The sequence below is a fragment of the Artemia franciscana genome, chromosome 5 (assembly GCF_032884065.1).
Source record: "Artemia franciscana chromosome 5, ASM3288406v1, whole genome shotgun sequence".
Classification (NCBI taxonomy): domain Eukaryota; kingdom Metazoa; phylum Arthropoda; class Branchiopoda; order Anostraca; family Artemiidae; genus Artemia; species Artemia franciscana.
The window spans coordinates 35,184,570-35,203,346 of NC_088867.1; the positions used below are offsets into that span (position 1 = coordinate 35,184,570).

Genomic DNA, 18,777 nt, shown 5'->3' on the forward strand with positions numbered 1-18,777 from the left:
GTCCCGGTCTGTATATACATTCGTTTTTTCTTTTTGTCGTTCTCCTTTATTTTTTACCTTTTTTATTTTTTTTTAGCTTATTTAGATTAGTTTTTTTAGTTTTTTACCTTTTTTTAGTTTTTTTAGTTTTTTTTAGTTTTTTAGCTTTTTTATTTTTTTTATTAGTTTTTAGTTTTTTTGTAGTTTTTGCCTTTTTTTTAGTTTTTTTAGTTTTTTAGCTTTTTTATTAGTTTTTAGTTTTTTTTGTAGTTTTTGCCTTTTTTTAGTTTTTTTAGTTTTTTAGCTTTTTTATTTTTTTTATTAGTTTTTAGTTTTTTTTGTAGTTTTTGCCTTTTTTTTTCTCTTTGAGTGTCGTCATTTATTAGTTTTTTCCTTTTTTTTTTAGTTTTTTATTGGTTTTTACCTTTATTTTAGCTTATTTTTCAGTTTTTTCCTTTTTTTTAGTTTTTTTTATTTTTTATTTTTTTTAGTTTTTTACCTTTTTTTAGTTTTTTTAGTTTTTTAGCTTTTTTACTTTTTTTATTAGTTTTTAGTTTTTTTTGTAGTTTTTGCCTTTTTTTAGTTTTTTCAGTTTTTTTTTTAGTTTTTTATTGGTTTTTACCTTTATAGTTTTTTTAGTTTTTTAGCTTTTTTATTTTTTTTATTAGTTTTTAGTTTTTTTTGTAGTTTTTGCCTTTTTTTAGTTTTTTCAGTTTTGACGTCACCTGATCCAGTTTTTTCAGGTGACGTCACCTGACACATCCATCCATCCATCCACAGACAACTTATTTTTATATATATAGAAGATAGATAGATATTTTTTTATTAGTTTTTAGTTTTTTTTGTAGTTTTTGCCTTTTTTTTCTCTTTGAGTGTCGTCATTTATTAGTTTTTTCCTTTTTTTTTTTAGTTTTTTATTGGTTTTTACCTTTATTTTAGCTTATTTTTCAGTTTTTTCCTTTTTTTTAGTTTTTTTTATTTTTTATTTTTTTTAGTTTTTTACCTTTTTTTAGTTTTTTTAGTTTTTTAGCTTTTTTACTTTTTTTATTAGTTTTTAGTTTTTTTTGTAGTTTTTGCCTTTTTTTAGTTTTTTCAGTTTTTTTTTTAGTTTTTTATTGGTTTTTACCTTTATAGTTTTTTTAGTTTTTTAGCTTTTTTATTTTTTTTATTAGTTTTTAGTTTTTTTTGTAGTTTTTGCCTTTTTTTAGTTTTTTCAGTTTTGACGTCACCTGATCCAGTTTTTTCAGGTGACGTCACCTGACACATCCATCCATCCATCCACAGACAACTTATTTTTATATATATAGATATATATATATATATATATATATATATATATATATATATATATATATATATATATATATATATATATATATATATATTCTAGATGGAAATAAGACCATTCAATATCAAAATCATTCTTGGTGATGACTTACATCAAAAATAAATCCTTTAAAAAAAATATCAGCCAAAAAATGATTGTTAAAATCCGCAAAACCTTTTGAGATTTATGTAGTGCATAAATTAGGCTATAGCTGGACTGATAACGTCGGTCTGGATTTAAAAAGAGTAAAAACTTTGGCTCCTCCTCCCACTTCTGCGCTATTTATTACAAGAATTTTGTATCATAAATTTAAAGCTGCTACGGGTCACAATTAACTAATTTTTGTCGCTTTTTTCTTCATATTTCTAGTTCATATTCTTTATCGCTGGTCAATGTACAATTGTAGTTTTTGTTGTTGTTTGTATACATGTTTTCTGTAAAATACTGTGTAGTGCTTCTTTGTTTGCTGTTTTTCGTCGTAGTATAATAGCAAGTTCTCAATAAATTAAATATTAAAAAAGAACATAACTAATATAAAAAGGACATAATTATATAGCAAATTAACTTTGTCTCCATTTATCTAGCGGAAATCATAATTCCCGAAATTTTTACAGGAAGTCGACGAGCTTCAATTATTATTTCTTAAATGACGCGTCTAAGAAATTTAAAACGGAAATCTTAAGTTGCAGTTTTTTCCGTGGAAGCCTGGCTACGTGACAACAATGAAAAATATTGTGGTATCTTATTGAAGTACCGACAGACACTATATACTGCTCGTCCAAATTGCCAAAAAAAAAAGGAAAAGAAGGAGTGACAGGCTCGTGAATCAGTTCCATGCAGAAGTAATTGGATTGCCCACTCTACTTCATTCAATATACCTCTCAGAGCGTCACTTGTTCCGTCACGCATAGCACGCCTCCACCACACCGCGACCCTTCGCACCAAGGATGGCTCAATTAAGCCGCATTGGCACTTGGTTCACCTGGTGAACACAATTTTTGAAAGTAGACAGTCCTTTGGTGGTATCATAATGTTAATTCCTGGTTATTATAAGGAAATTTATAACAATAAGCCTCACATATTTCCAATTAAAAGTTCGGTTAAATTTCAAGCCAAAGATAGCAACTAGGGACAATATTTCAGAATTTGAAATTCATGCTCACCTCTGCACACATATTGATGCGGGGACCTCCCAAAAAATGGCTCAATACGCCTTCCCACGAAGAATTTGTAGGTCCACAGCATCTCTTAAAATGAATAAAAATCTAACCGATGTGGCCTAAAAAGGTACATTTTGCATCAGAACCTCCTGAAACTGCCTCTAACTTCTTCCCTAAAAGGTGTGGAGCTGACAGTATCTACAACTGATTACCATAGAACGGGCCCCCATACAGACCAATCAAAACGCAACTTGACACCACGGAGCCCCAACCGACCCAAAGTTGTATATCCATACACCAACTTCCATTTAACTTCACCACTCCTTCCTTGCCTGATATATCTTAATGAAATAACTTACATATATCTGAATTAAAGTCTATATCATGGAATTATTGTCTCAATAGCTACCAGATAACACAGAAAACTCATTTCAATACGCAAGAAAGTAGACAGGGATCAAGCGTCTAATAATGGTTAGAATCAACCAAGTACATAATAGAAGAACCTAACCTAAATAGCAGACTTCCCCTGCTCCAAACACCTTAGGAAACCTTTCCAGTTAGCATCAAAGACAAAACGCAAGAAGCCCCCAAGAACAGATACTATACGTGAGACCCTGATCCTGTGCAGGGAGTTATAGCTGAAAATCGGAGCTAGTTCCAGCGCTTTGAATACTTTTTCAAAAATCCAAATCTGTATTTATAAAGGCTCAGTCCATATACCCACCCTCTGTTCCTCAGCCCAAAAATAAATTACCTAAAAATTAACGAGACAGGGTAGACTCCGGTCCATAATAACTTTAATTTCTTTGAAAGTATCCGCTTTCATACATTACTTAATAAAAATGAATGACTCTTAGGGATTTTAAACATCATCGTAGCCTACTATAACATAAAATAAAAAAAAAAAAATATTATGAGGTTCGGGCAGTTGACGGATGAATGAATCACCGCACATAAGCAAAATCATTCCTAAATACCGTTGAAATAGTATTAATTCCGCAGGCCAACAAAGATACGCCATCCTTATGACTCAAATAACATCGGGATTTTTCAAAGAACAGAAGATCTGTCAACACGAGGTATAACGCAGATTTCAACCAAAGATGAAGCAATATAATATATTTAGAGTTCAAACTACGCCTGCCAAACGATTCAATTTTTCAAAACAATCATTACCAATTTTTTCTTCATTTTTGCTGTCTTAATTATAGCATCGCAGCCCTTACACTACATATTTTTCCTGTTTCATGAATTAAGGAGCCTCTGTCACAAGTTATTTGGAGGAGGGCAAACTAAAAAAAAAATATATTTTTTCTCTTTTTTTCAATGTTTATTTCAACAAAAATTTCTGTTACGTCATCGTAATGTTTTTGGATGATTTAAGAGCTTTTCAATACAAATTATTATCATTACAAGAACTATTAGGGAACTGTGAAAACCATTGTCTTTCAGCACTGATAATACCTCCTCCTATAATGTCACCAGATTTTATAGTCATTGACGTGTCTAAACAATGAAATGACTCATCCATGCCATAAAGACTAATGAGATGGAAAGAATTCCGTGGATTGGCAAAGAATTCCCCCTGCTCGTCATCCTTTCACTCGCGAAATGTTGGCATTTTTCGTCGAACATAAAATGACTTGTTCCCATGAAGCTGCTAACGGAAATTTTATTCACTAATAGAATAAATAACTATTTTGGAAATATACTAGTGTAGATTCAACCCCTCTTCTGTGTGAAAATATCAGGATATTCGATGGATGAGGGCAAAATACACCAAGGAAACATATATGAGGCCGAAATACGTTGTATAAAAAATTTCTATACTTTAATTGGTTTTAAAATTTTCCTGGGAAGGGGTTATACATATACACAGAATGAGAAGGTTTACAGATTCTTGTCCCCAAAAAATGCCTTAAATTTTTCCAAATTTCCCCACCATTCTCATCCAAATTATCAAAAGGGCCTTTATTTTCATATTCGCCTCCACTTATAAAATCCGTACGAAAGTGCCTAGAAGGGATATTCTCTCTAACTTCAACGATGTACTGGCATTACCGTTTCTTCTTGATTTTTAACGAAAAGCTTACCTTCACATCGCCATTTTTGTTTGCGTCTTCTTTGGACTTGTTTTTCTCTTTACGTAGAAAACTAAATGACCTAAAGCTTCTCTTCTTTTTCACTTTATCCTTTTTCTTTTCCTCCTCTGTCTTTTCATCAGCTTTTTCGTTCGACAGTTCTTTATCACTTTTTTCTTTAGCATCCTCCGCTATTTTCGATTCCTGGAATTGAACAATAAAAAATTTAAATAATCAGGACAAAAAAGATTAAACTGATTAAATAAAATAATTGAGTAACTGAATTCCAGGAAATGACTGAAACAGGGTTTGAAATTTGCATTTCACTGTGAATATCCAAAATCTGGTTATGTCGGCATTCACCAGTGAATGTCCGAAATTCATTTGTCTCTACTTGGATTCAATGAGCTTTACCAATCAGCTTTTTCATCCTTAGGCAAGCTTCGATGGTAAAAGTTAGTTTAAGTTAAATTAGGTTATAAATCTCAGAAATGGGTTAAAAACCTAAGCTAACCTAGCCTGTCACCATAAAACCTTGCATAAAATTCAAAAAGTTGACTGGCAACGCTGACTAAATTCAATAAAAAAAAAGGTATTTTGGACATTCACCAGTGAATGGCGACATTCACGGTAACATCTACATTGACTTCTCAGAGGTTTTCGACAGTTTACCTATACCATTACTTGTTCAAAGGAGTAAAACATATAGAATTGTAAAATTTTGTTAGCGGTGGAGTTTAGAATTTGGTGTTTGATAAATCTCAGCGCGTTAAAGTGGCTAACACTCGGCCGTTACCCATCTCTATCATTAGAGGCGTTCCACAGGGAAGTACTTTATGCCCTGTCCTATGTTGTTCATTTATTAATGATTCGGCTATGAATATTACTAACTTTAATTTGAAAACATTTGCTTATTTTTTAAAATGAACCTTGTGGGTCTCACAAAAAAAGTTTCGTATCTTCCCAGGGTTATAGGCTATATCACCAGCGTTTGAAGTTGATCCACTTGAACTTCGTAGAAGTAGAAATGGTCTAATCAATACATTCTGAATAGTAAAAGACATATATAATGTGGATACTAATGGTGTTTTTTTTTTTTTGTTTTTTTTTTTGTTAATTTAAAAAAACACTTTCCACAAGACAAATTTCTCAAAGAAAAGTAAAGTCCTCCATTAAGCCAAGAATGAACAAAAATAAAGTCAAATAATCTTCCAATTGTAGAACTACCATAAATCACTATCAATAAATAAATGAAACTCAAAATGAACAGAAATTACAATAAATAGCCGAGTCAAACTCAGAACGAGCAAAAATTAACAAGAATAGAGCTGATAACTTTTATGGTTTCTCAAGACCAGAACACAATTTGCACTTTACTGAAAAAAAAAACAAACAAATGACCGAGGATTGTCAGTTAAATTGACATATACTGACATTTCTTCGTCAAGGTTTTGATAATTTTTCAGTTATGAAAGTAAAAAAGGTGAAAACATTTCAAACGTATTTTGTTCAGAAAGCATAAGGGTTATTAGCCTACTCATGTTAATTTTTGCTTAAGCTTGAATTTTTTTTACACGGAGATCGCCTACTGATTTTTCGGTTTCCCTCTTTCCCATTGAATGTTTTGTCAAGCGCCTCAAGCGGAAAGCTTCCTGCGGGATACTATAAATATGATACTAATCAAATACAATGAAATTTTCAAACAAAGTTTGCTTTTTCCCCTCTAAACAACAACATTAAGATTTTTAACCTTGTTGCGTAGGCACTTGGTGGTAAAAAAAAACCTCTTGTATTCACTCTTGAGTCAATTTCGGCCTTGCTGCAATCATAATAAGGTCCGTCGTTTTTGATAAAAAAAAATTCTCTTGTAAAACTAAATAATAATTTAGTTCAAGTTGACTGGATGTCCCTGCTTAGAGAAGATGCAAATAGTAAATTTGGGCTTTTTTATGGTAAGTTATTGGAAAAGGCTAAGGAAGTGAGAGTTGTTAAGAATATGGAAGGGCGAAATCATAATGGAAAGAACCCATTAATAAGACAAGATCTTCGGAAAATAAATTTAAGAGATAGATAAGTTACAAGCTTTGAAACCTACGGATGAGAATAAAGAACAATACCGAGTTTTTCGTATTGGTTTGAATAATTTTCTCCGTAAGGCTAGAAAAAGGTATATTAGCTTGAAATTTAAGGAAGCTGATTGGAACTTACTGAAGACCTAGCAAATATCCGTAGCGTTATAGGTCAGAGTCCTAATATACACACCAGTCCTTTGATGTATGCAGTTACTGGTTGTATAGTTTTGAATCGCATGCTTCCAACTTTGTCTTAAAAAAGACTTTTTTTGTCTAAAATTTCTGCGATTCTTAGCTCATAAGAACATTTTTTTGTGAAAGCCTTTAAAACACTTTTATGTTCAAAAACTACATTCTGCAGAGGAAAGAAACGGAAGTCATAAATATCGTTGTACCTACTGCCCATAATTATATCGACGAATCAAAGCTTTTGCTCTTTCCCCAAAAGAACAAGTTTCTGAGTTTTTTTAGAACAAACCATAGACATCTTGATGCACACATATCTTTTTTTAGAAAGCCTTAAGATAGTTATTGCCCCTAAGTTCATAATTTTCAATTTGCAAAACAGCGAAAAACCATTTTCCAGAAGCATGTGGGTTTCTATTTTTTCTAGTAAAAAGAAAAAAATTCAGCTGCAAGCCAGCAGGACAGATTTACGAGTTTATGGCAATCCGAATGAACGAAAATCAAGAAAACAAATTCTCTCTTGTACAAAACAGTTTCTAGGAAGCTTTTTTGGTTACAACGAAAATTACTTAAGAAAAAGAATAAAGACGTCAAGACAGAAAGATCGGAAAATCCCTCCTCTAAATGAACTTATACGCACTTTTCCGCGTTACAGTGATTTTCTGGGTTCGTGATATCCAGATAAGGCACTTTTTTAATCGAAATGTTAAGGAAGACAGAAAATAGATTTAGACTAGATATTATCCAACATGTGTCATTATTTAAAGTTTACATAAAACAGTGCAAATAGGGATAAATCCTTTTATTAGACACTGAATAAACCAATCAAACAATACTGGATATTTCGGTCACATATACTGTGACCGTCATCAGCAGCATTTCTGCTCATGAAGGTTACAGTAAAGTGGCCGAAACATCCAGTATTGTTTCATTGTTTATTCACTGTCTAATAAAAGAATTTATCCTTGTTTTAACTGTTACTTATCGTCATGGAAAGACAGTGTGGTCTTAAAAAAAATGCCTACATTTTTAGGATTGACTTTAGGATGTTGCAGTTGAGGATAATAATGATAATTGTAAACTTAACCGAACAAATTAAGAGCTTGCCTACTTTCAACAAGAGCTAAGAGCTCATATGGCACTTGTGACGAGGCAAGAAGAGCTAAGAGCCAAGAGATCATATGGTATGAGCACTAGCAAAATTCTATGAATCGATAGATTGATTTAAAAGGAAAATAAGAGGCTTAATGTCGGTCAGGATTTAAAATAAGAGCTCTGAGTCATGATGTCCATCTAAATATTAAAATTCATTAAGATCCGACCACCCACTCGTATGTTATAAATACCTAATTTTTCCAATTTTTCCTCTCCCTTTAGCCCCCCAGATGGTCGAATCTGGGAAAACGACTTTATCAAGTCAATTTGTGCAGCTCCCTGACACGCCTACCAATTTTCATCGTCCTAGCACGTCCAGAAGCACCAAACTCGCCAAATCCCTGAACCCCTCCCCCCAACTCCCCCAAAGAGAGCGAATCTAGTACGGTTCCTTCAATCACTTATCAAGGCCATTTGCTTATTCTATCCACCAAGCTTCATCTCGATTCCTCCACTCCAAGTGTTTTCCAAGATTTCCCCCTCAAACTCCCCCCGATGTCAATAAGCATTTTCTAAGATTTCCGGTTCCCCTCAACCCCCCCCCCCCATTACGCTGGATCCGGTTGAGATTTGAAATAAGAGATCTGAGTCACGAGGTCCTTCTAAATATCAAATTTCATTGAGATCCGATCACCCGTTCGTAAGTTAAAAATACATCATTTTTTCTAATTTTTCAGAATTAACCCCCCCCCCCCAACTACCCCATGCGCGGATCCGTTCCGGTTATGTCAATCATGTATCAAGGACTTGTTCTTATTTTTCCCACCAAGTTTCATCCCGATCCCTCCACTTTAAGTGTTTTTTAAGTTTTAGGTTTCCCCTTCCCAACCCCCCCCCCCCCCCAAATGTCACCCAATCTGTTCGGGATTTGAAATAAGGGCTCTGAGACACGATATCCTTCTAAATATCGAATTTCGTTGAGATCCGATCACCCGTTCGTAAGTTAAAAATACCTCATTTTTTCTAATTTTTCAGAATCAACCCCCCCCCCCAACTACCCCGGAGAGAGCGGATCCGTTCCGGTTATGTCAATCATGTATCTAGGACTTGTGCTTATTTTTCCCCCACCAAGTTTCATCCCGATCCTCCACTCTAAGTGTTTTCCAAGATTTTAGGTTTCCCCCCTCCAACTCCCCCCAATGTCATCAGATCCGGTCAGGATTTAATATATAAGAGTTCTGAGACACAATATCATTCCAAATATCAATTTCATTAAGATCCCATCACCCGCTCATAAGTTAAAAAATACTTCAATTTTTCTATTTTTTCGAATTAACCCCCCCCCCCCCCCCGATGATCAAATCGGGAAAACGACTATTTCTAATTTAATCTGGTCCGGTCCCTGATACGCCTTCCAAATTTCATCGTCCTAGCTTACCTGGAAGTGCCTAAAGTAGCAAAACCGGGACCGACAGAATTTGCGATTGCTATGTCACTTGGTTAATACCAAGTGCCATAAAAATCGTTTACACTAGGTGACACCTGACAAGTGGTATTGAAAGATGCACATCAGGTTGTGGACCCCCCAACCTAATAGATAAATTAATAGATATTCTTGAAGCATTCCATGTGCAGTCTGCTGCTTTTCATAGCCACGACAGGTTAAGTATGCAATTGCAGATATCAAAGGAAATATTGTACTTTATGTTAAGAACTTCCGGAATTTTATATGACAGGGTATGTAATTGTACGTTGACTTAAGAAATATTCCCGTACATATGAAAAAGCGGAATTTTCTATGGATGAAAAAAAAAAATCCAAAACAACAAGGGAATTAGAGTGATACAGCCCCTCCCCCCAGAAAAAAGACCGCCGTGTTACAGTATCATAAATACTGCAGGAATAGACGGAACTTTACTAACTTCGAAAGCTATTTTTCACAAAAATAAATGCTTAAAATCGGGAATTAAGTACTTTAAACGCCTCTTTCAGCAGTTGTTGCAATGGTTATGACATTTTTCTCGTGACAAATTTCTATATAGGTATGTGAAACTTAGACGTATGTTAGCAATAGCTGAATCCTTACAACCAAAAGGCATTTGAGTTAATCATTGATACAAGCCATTTCATACAAAAAAGCTAAAATTTAAATAATTTCTGATATACACCCCCCTTCAAGGTCCGAACTAAAGTCCACTTATGGGTCGATTTATACAAATGTATACCGCCATACTTACATAGAGAACTTTCGGAAAGGCTCGTATGCCTTTATTCAATTCAAATTCAATTCAATTTATTCAAATAAAACTACAATATAACACCAATAATAATAAAGATCCTGGAAGCGAACTTGTTGAGGACCATAACCACAAAAAATTGAAAATGAAGAAGAGAAAAAAAAAAAAAAAAAAAAAAAAAAAAAAAAAAAAAAAAAAAAAAAAAAAAAAAAGAGAAAACATGAGTAACTAAAGCAAATTGAGTAAGAATTTAGAGAGTTATAATATCAAAATTTTAGTAGATTGCTATACAGCGTGCGAAAACTTGTGGATAGCTCGACACTGGAGGGTATTATATTCCATTGAAGTATAGATTTATAAATGGGGGATCGCTGGGCGGAACTAGAGACAAACTTGGGGACAATGAAGGAACGGTTGGATGAACGGAGACAGAGGCCTTCAGAATTATTAATATTAAAATAAGATGATAATTGAGGAGGAAGATTTTTATGGTAAGCGGAGTATGCAAGGTATAGATTTAATTTTTTGATGATTTGTTCAAAAGGGATAATACCAAAATCGGAGTACAAGTCCTGGGTGGGATATAGTCGGGGCAGCCGAAAAACTGCTTTGATGGCACGGTTTTGGGCAGATTTTAATTTATTGGTAACTGAAGGAAAAGTGTTGCCCCAAACAGATCCACAGTATGAGATATATGGGTAAATAAAAGAGTAATAAAGGGTGACAAGGATATCGGGAGGAAGAAAATAATTCGCACGATTAATCATACTTACCTGTCGCAAAATTATGGCTCTGATGTAGGACACGTGTGTTGCAAATGATAGGGAGGAGTCTATGTGAACACCAAGAAACTTGGCAACTTCGACCTGTGGGAGGAGATTGGTAGAATATTTTAGGCCAAGTGCTTGCTGAGGTTCATTTTTTTTGTAAGGGGTTCGAAATAATACAACCTGACTTTTCTTGATGTTAATGGTCATGCAGTTAACTAGACACCACTCCTCTACTCTATTCAGAAGGGTTTGAGTAGAGGCGACAACGGATGGTAAATTAGGACCGGTGATGAAAAAGTTGCTATCGTCAGCGAAAAGTACTGGGTGCACTGATGGACCCAGGTCCGTAACCAAATCATTAATATAAAGAAGAAAAAGTATTGGACCAAGAACAGAGCCTTGTGGGACGCCCCTTCGGACAGGTAGGGGATGTGAAGTCAACCCGCCCAGACTCACACTCTGTACTCTACCAGAGAGATAAGAGCCAAACCATGAGAAAGGAACTCCACGAATCCCTAAGTTGTTGAGTTTACTAAATAGAACACTGTGATCAACCATATCAAAGGCCTTAGAAAAGTCCAGAAATAAGCCCAATACAGTATTTTTAAGGTCAAGTTGGGAACGTATAAACTGTGAGGCGTCTATTAGTGCATGAGCAGTTGAAAATTTGGAACGGAAGCCATATTGATGAGGAGAAATCAACGAATCTGAAGAATGAATCCCAAATAAAAAGGGAGAAAGACGTCGGAATATAATTCTCTCGAGCACTTTAGATATAACTGGGAGAAGTGAGATTGGACGATAATTACTTATCTCAGACGGATCGCCTTTTTTATGAATCGGGATAACAATTGCTGATTTAAATATTTCTGGGAAGACTCCATTGGTCATAGACAGGTTTGCTATGTGCACAATGGGTTCACAAACATAGGAAGATACGGTCCTAAGAAGCTTATTACTTATGCCAAAGAAGTCAGGTGTACTACTATTAGAGAGACAATTGATAACTTGAAGCACCTCTTTACGATCAGTTGGAGAGAAAAACATAGATCCAGGATTCTTGCTAGGTTGAACTGACTGGGAGAAGGAACAGGAGTTAGCATTTGGAATATTAGTGAAATAATTATTAAAAGCATCCGGTACTGAACTTGGGTCAATTAATCTGCCACTGATGTCCTTAAGGTTAAGAGGTACAGATCTTGAACTTCTTTTTTTTTTGAAAGAATTTCATTTATTGTTGACCAAATTTTTTGCAAGTTCCCTTTGCAATGAGAGATTTTTGAATAATAATAATTTTTTTTTGCTTCCCGGACAAGTTTGGTATATAAATTTTTGTATTTTTTATAATTAGTCAGGTCAATAACGTTACTGGTTTTGCAAGCTAACTTATATAGGTCATTTTTTCGATATGAAGAGATTATCAGGCTATTTGACATCCAGGGGCGTATATGGCTAGTTTTTCGGTTTGATTTACGAACTGGAAAGGTTGAACTGATAAGATCACTCAGTCCTTGTGTAAAACCATTTGTGGCTGAATTAACATCCTGACAATCCAAAACCTTGGACCAGTCAAAGGATTTTAAACGATCCGTGAACCTGTTCATATTCACAGTATTATATATTCTATTATACGTAGGGGTTTTAGTTCTAGAGGGCTGAGTAGTTGGTAGGGAGGGTAGCGAGAGATAGATTGGAAAGTGATCTGACAGGTCAGAAAATATTATTTTGGAGGACAGGTGGTTTCCCAGGGAAGTGGATACAAAAATGTTGTCAATTACAGTAGCTGTAGACCTCACAGGATCAACTCTAGTAGGAAAAAGGATTGTGGGAAGAAGACCACTTGAGGTGAATGTTTCAAAAAAGGTATCACAATCATTATTATTGCTAACATTTAGTAAATTACAATTGAAGTCCCCAAAAACTATTTAGACAGCATTTTTAAGTACATAATAGGAGGAGGGATACAAAAGCGAATTTATTCAAAAGTCTTTATGATTTAGACTTGCGAAACTCGATGAAGGGATTGTATATGCCTGGTGCCTGTAATCGCCTCTGCATGGCATCAGCTCTTATTGATGATAGTAGCCTACATTGTTGAGGATTGAAAACCATATAGTGACCAAGATGGACCTAGGCTTCCACAAATCCTCCATTCGATTGGAGGTATCAATAGTTTTTTTTTTGCTTTCCAGTTGTAGGCACGCGTAAGTGCTTTGAATAAATCTAATGCATGGTTTGTCCCTGGACCGCAGTGGTAAGACTGTTTCTTTTGTTCAGGCACTAACAGTTTCGACGATTCAGGTAACGAAAAAAAATTCATCAGGGAGCACTGTGACGTTGAGAAAACTACCTCTTAACCTTCCACGATCACTCGTTCTCTGCAGTATAAAAAAACCCAAGGGCGACATGTCGCTCTTTTCTTAGTCAAAGAGCGCATTGATATCTGGTAAGGCATCCTTCACACCTGAATGAATAAACTACTTATCTTCTGTTAGCATAGTTCTTATCTCTTTCCAAAAAAGTCCAGTTCCAAACGTATAAATTTGTCAGTCAAATTGTCAATATGATGACTCATTCAATCACATATTAAACGTTCAATTGCTGCCCAAAATGAACTGGTGGGCAACCGACCCCTCTTCTTTTTTTTTTCCTTTTTTTTTTTTTTTCTTTTTTTTTTACACCAGACACCCTAGAACCCTCAATGATCTCGATTAAAAATTTGAGACATCGAGATACAAAATAATGTCTATACTGAATAATCGAAGATTTCCAAAAATATATCTCTAGAAAATGCTATGCACACAGCTCCATGGGAGAGGGGCCCAAATTACGCGGATAATTCATTCTTTACAGATATATTTAGTATAACATCTGGGAAATGTTGCGCATAGTTAAAAGGAAATATTGTATACATGATCGGATTGAAACTTTAATACATGTAATCAAAGGAAACTGGGCCCACAAACTCCCCAGACCTTCAACCAAACCACCCCCTCCTACACCCCCACCCCCGACATTTTTTGATCAAAAATTCTGAGAAAGGTATTTTAATAATTGTGAGAAAGGTATTTTAATAAGAACAGTTAAAATGACCCATTGATCATAAAGGCCTTGACTTGTACACACTTATCGGTTGACAATTGATGTAAGGTAAATTTATTTGCATTTCAAGAAACAAGGCGTTTGGTATCCAAAGCAGACTTAAGGGGATTCAATACTTCAAAGGATTACCCTAGCTCGTCCATTATATACTACTAGCTGTTGGGGTGGCGCTTCGCGCCACCCCAACACCTAGTTGGTGGGGCGCTTCGCGCCCCCCCCAAGCCCCCCCGCGCGCGTAAGTCGTTACGCGCCATATTAGTTACGCGCCATTGTAGTTGTGTCCCTGTGTCCCACCTGTGAATATAGATAGATTTATATATGTGTTTCAAACTACGTAAAAATTGCGAATATACAACATTTTTGGCTTTCCCACTACTGGAAGCTTTCCGTTTCCAATTGCCAGCAATTGATCTGAAAATGTTTGACCAGAATCATCGTTTTGCAATCGGACACGCATATTTGTAGTTAATTTTAATATTTTTACGTGTGCCCATAAATTAGAATTTTTCAGGCAAGCATTCATTTCGTCTGCAGGAGTTAAACTACGTAAAAATTGCGAATATACAACATTCTTGGCTTTCCCATTGTCTGTGCATATACAAAGCCGTATGCACTAATAATGACGTCATATGCAAACGCTCTTTTTACAAACAAACAAACATGCATACACACAACTCGTTTTTATATAGATAGATAGATAGATGGATACAATACAAATTAACTGCGTAAAACTTGCGAATATACAACATTCTTCGCTGTCCAATTGTCGCTGCATATAAATAGATTGTCAGGTTTACCGACCCTCGAACATGCAACGTACAATTGTCCATGGGAAAAACAATCAGTATTAAGATCTATACCACATTTTTCTAATGATTGACCTTGAGCTTTGTTAATGGTGATTGCAAATGCTAATCGAATTGGGAATTGCAATCTTTTAAATTGAAAAGGCAGATCCGTTGGAATCATGGGAATGCGAGGAATAAGAACAGCCTTACCCTCAAAATGCCCTGTCAAGATTGTCGCCTTTATTAGGCTTTCCATTGTTTTTTTTACGGCAAGTCGCGTGCCATTGCAAAGCTTTGGTGGGTCGCCTATTTTTAGTTGTAGCACGTGTGGTGGAAACCCTGAAAGATATATGGAATTTAAAAATTCAGATGGATAATTAACCGCTTCATTTGGTTCCAAAACTGTGTCGACTGACTTGCAAAGGACTGCCTGGTCTCGAATCTTGGTCAAAACAATATTGTTGATTTCGTGGACGTCTATATTTTTGGGTGCGAGAATCGCTCTTTCACTTAGCCATTTATTATTTTTATAATTTTTTAGAATATTCGGAAATACTTTTTCAATCAATTCATTTTTGGACGTCACTAAACTACAGAAATCAGCAGGTAGTTGTATACGTCCTGAAATTGAGTCTATCGTATCATAAATGTCTTTTTGTTCCGACGTTAACTTGTAAATGTTATTTTGTACATACGACAATAGATCACTCGTACTGTAACTTTGTTCACGATCCAATTCTACACATGTCGAAACAGCAGCGATACGGTTAGGTGAAGGCATTCCCAAATCCTGAAGAGGTTTGTTTGCCATACGTACGCACAAATCTTCTATAATAACTAAAAGCCATTTATTATTTTTATAATTTTTTAGAATATTCGGAAATACTTTTTCAATCAATTCATTTTTGGACGTCACTAAACTACAGAAATCAGCAGGTAGTTGTATACGTCCTGAAATTGAGTCTATCGTATCATAAATGTCTTTTTGTTCCGACGTTAACTTGTAAATGTTATTTTGTACATACGACAATAGATCACTCGTACTGACTTTGTTCACGATCCAATTCTACACATGTCGAAACAGCAGCGATACGGTTAGGTGAAGGCATTCCCAAATCCTGAAGAGGTTTGTTTGCCATACGTACGCACAAATCTTCTAAAATAACTAAAGTGTCGTTATAAATTTCTGATGTAAAATCAAAAGTCATTTCTGACGTCTCTAACAGTTTTCGATGGAGTATATCTTCGGACATTTTTGACTTATATTTTTCCCATAACTCTGTAGGAGCTGATGGAGAGCAAGTGTACGAATTTGACTTGGGGTTGACGTTTCGCACGCGTCATTGATGCAGTTATCCCAGTGTTGGTCATTCTCCAATAAATTCAGAGCTTGGCATGCACTACGGTAAGTGTCATGTATAGTACCGTTTACAGTTCTCAAATACTCAAAGGATGTCGGACCGGGTACATTCACCAAAAGCAGGCGTAGAAAGAAGCATTCATGTTGATTGGGGTGAACGGTGTAGAGTCTTCCTATCGTGGTATCTTTGAAGATGGTAGGTTGGCCGTAAACCCACTGGTTATCTACTTCGATGGTGGTACCGTTGCCATTGTAGGGTTTTCAGTCATTTTACAATTAGAAATTTCTCTTTCAACGGTCTTCTTACAGTTAAAAATTTGTCTTTGAACGATATTCTTAAATACCTGTGTCCTGGTCGTCATTTATATTCCCTGTGTCCCGGTCGTCATTTGTGTCCCGGTATCCCAGTCTGTAATTTCTCTTTTTTCTTTTTTCAGTTTTCTTTTTCTTCTTTATTTTTCAGCTTCACTATGAAATACATATCGCCGAACCTTTGTTTTTTTAACTAAAATCTGGTAGTCATTGATGACCTTTTCCAAGTCAAAATCCCAAACCCAATCATCATCGCTATCATTTTCAGTTTTAATATGTTTTGACTCTCGCTGTCCAGGTTGATCTTCATCTAACTGCGCGGTTTTGCGTTCTTTAGCCTCAAGCCTGTTTCCTTGCTGTTCTTTTGATTCCTCGGCACGCTTTCTTTTCTGACTTTCTCTATCAGCAGCAAGTTTTTTGGCATAGACTCTTTGAGCATCTTCATCAGTCATTGTAAACTTAAACATTAATAGAATTCTACGCGAACATATGTCTTATATAACTTGAATGACGTCACCTTCAAAGCAAAAATGATGGCAACTAATTTCATGACGTCAGCCGAAACATGACGTCACCTGATCCACAGATCCACAGATCCACACACAGACAACTTATTTTTATATATATAGATTTGTGTGCCACCAAACTATTCAGAATTGGCTGGGTGATCGTGTCATAACTTGTATAGCTTGGATAAGATATCCGAATAAACAATAGAAAACCAAAAACTGACACCTACTTCCTCAGAAATCTTAGAAAAATCATTTAAATTTACCCGCTCTCTGCCAGAGATAGAAGTATTCAGTTTTAATGAAACCTTCATCTTTAGAAAATGGGAATTTTTCTTTCAATTAAACAAAGCAATTTATCTTTTGAAAGTCCAGGAAAGTACAGTCCCTAAAAATATTCCAAACCCTAAAAATCAGCCTGAAGGAAATATCATTTAAGCAGTTTGGCAGCTTTGAGATTTCCCTGTATTGTCACCCGTTTTGATCAGAAACCTTGCTAACAAAGAGGACATAAAATTCAATTGCCTGTTTAATCAAATTTCATAGTCAAACCACGGATTATCAACAGCTCTCGATGATGGCTAGTCACCTGGGAGAATTTGCTAATGGGCCCTTTCTCTTTGAGACGGTCAGCACACTCGGGGATTCGCAAAGTGATCATCCTCTTAACAAAGAGTTTCGACGGCCTATCATAAGGCTTCTACTTTCTTTTTTTTCTAATATTATGTCTAATGGTCCAGAAGCCTTTGCAAGTCAACTACGAATCCACACTCGATTTTTATCTGCTGTATGACATTAAGCAAGCACAACAATCAATGAGACTAACGCCCAGTGCCCACGGGGCAACTGGTTTTGAGACTAGAATTGCTAACGGATTGCGCACGCAACTGTTTAGTGACCATGGCCTTGAAGTAGTAGGGGCACGATCACGAGGCGATCCAGTTGAGACTGGTTTCCAATCAGTAAAGAACTATTTCCGTATGAGCCTCCAGTCATGGTCACAGTTGCATTGCAGGGTTTTGTCCCACATATTTTCGGGAGCTACCGCGTTGATATTGTTCAATTATTTTGGCTCTCAACATGTCAGACCAGGAATTAAACGTAAAATTCGTAGAAGAGCTGTATAACTATGAACTTCCAGTGTACTGAAGGAAAGACTTCTTTTGCTGCTAAGAAGAAATGAGACTTTGCATTCTTTTCCAAGCAGGGATGGACCCAATACTCCCCCTGAACCCTGAGAAATCTACGGTACTCATAGTAATCAATCAAGTCTTCTTTGTCGGAACTCAACATAGTTAACCACACTTGCATTGCTCAACTAGATAATCATAACTGATCCCCAACCACTCCTGTCCGTGGGCGGAGACACGTTTGATTTTGGTTGTAAACTGGTTGTAAACTGCCGATGAGACTAGTTTCCAACCGTTGTCTTGAGACAGTTGCCCAATGGGGGCTTGGCCTAATATTCTGTTCCAACCTCTTGAATTAAACGTCTATTGATCTAATTTCGTGTGCTGCTTTAACTTTAGCTTTAAACTGCCTACGGCTACAAGCTATCTTCAACCCTCCGGTCAAATTTTGTATTTGAAATTTTTCTTCAGAGGGAATCAGGGAGTTCCTTCAGAAACATAGTTTATATATAGCTTATCTCATTGTAATAACCTTTTTTCGATTCTTAATCTCACATCGTGATTTGCCACAACGGAACCCTGGGCGGAAAAGGGAAGGATTTAGTCAAACAATAACAAATGCGGATGATTGAGAGGGGGACAGTTCCAGGAGTGGATATTTGAAAG

At 35.7% G+C, this 18,777-nt stretch overlaps 1 protein-coding gene across 3 annotated transcripts in view; it reads right to left on the reverse strand.

Annotated features, from left to right (window-relative positions):
• The window catches only part of LOC136027327 (titin-like), a 139,927-nt gene that overhangs the window by 82,836 nt on the left and 38,314 nt on the right, over window positions 1-18,777 (reverse strand). For all 3 annotated transcript variants that reach the window (XM_065704456.1, XM_065704457.1, XM_065704458.1), the window contains exon 3: window positions 4,563-4,754. In XM_065704456.1, coding sequence (XP_065560528.1) covers window positions 4,563-4,754 — 192 coding nt within the window. The remainder of the gene's footprint in view (window positions 1-4,562; window positions 4,755-18,777) is intronic.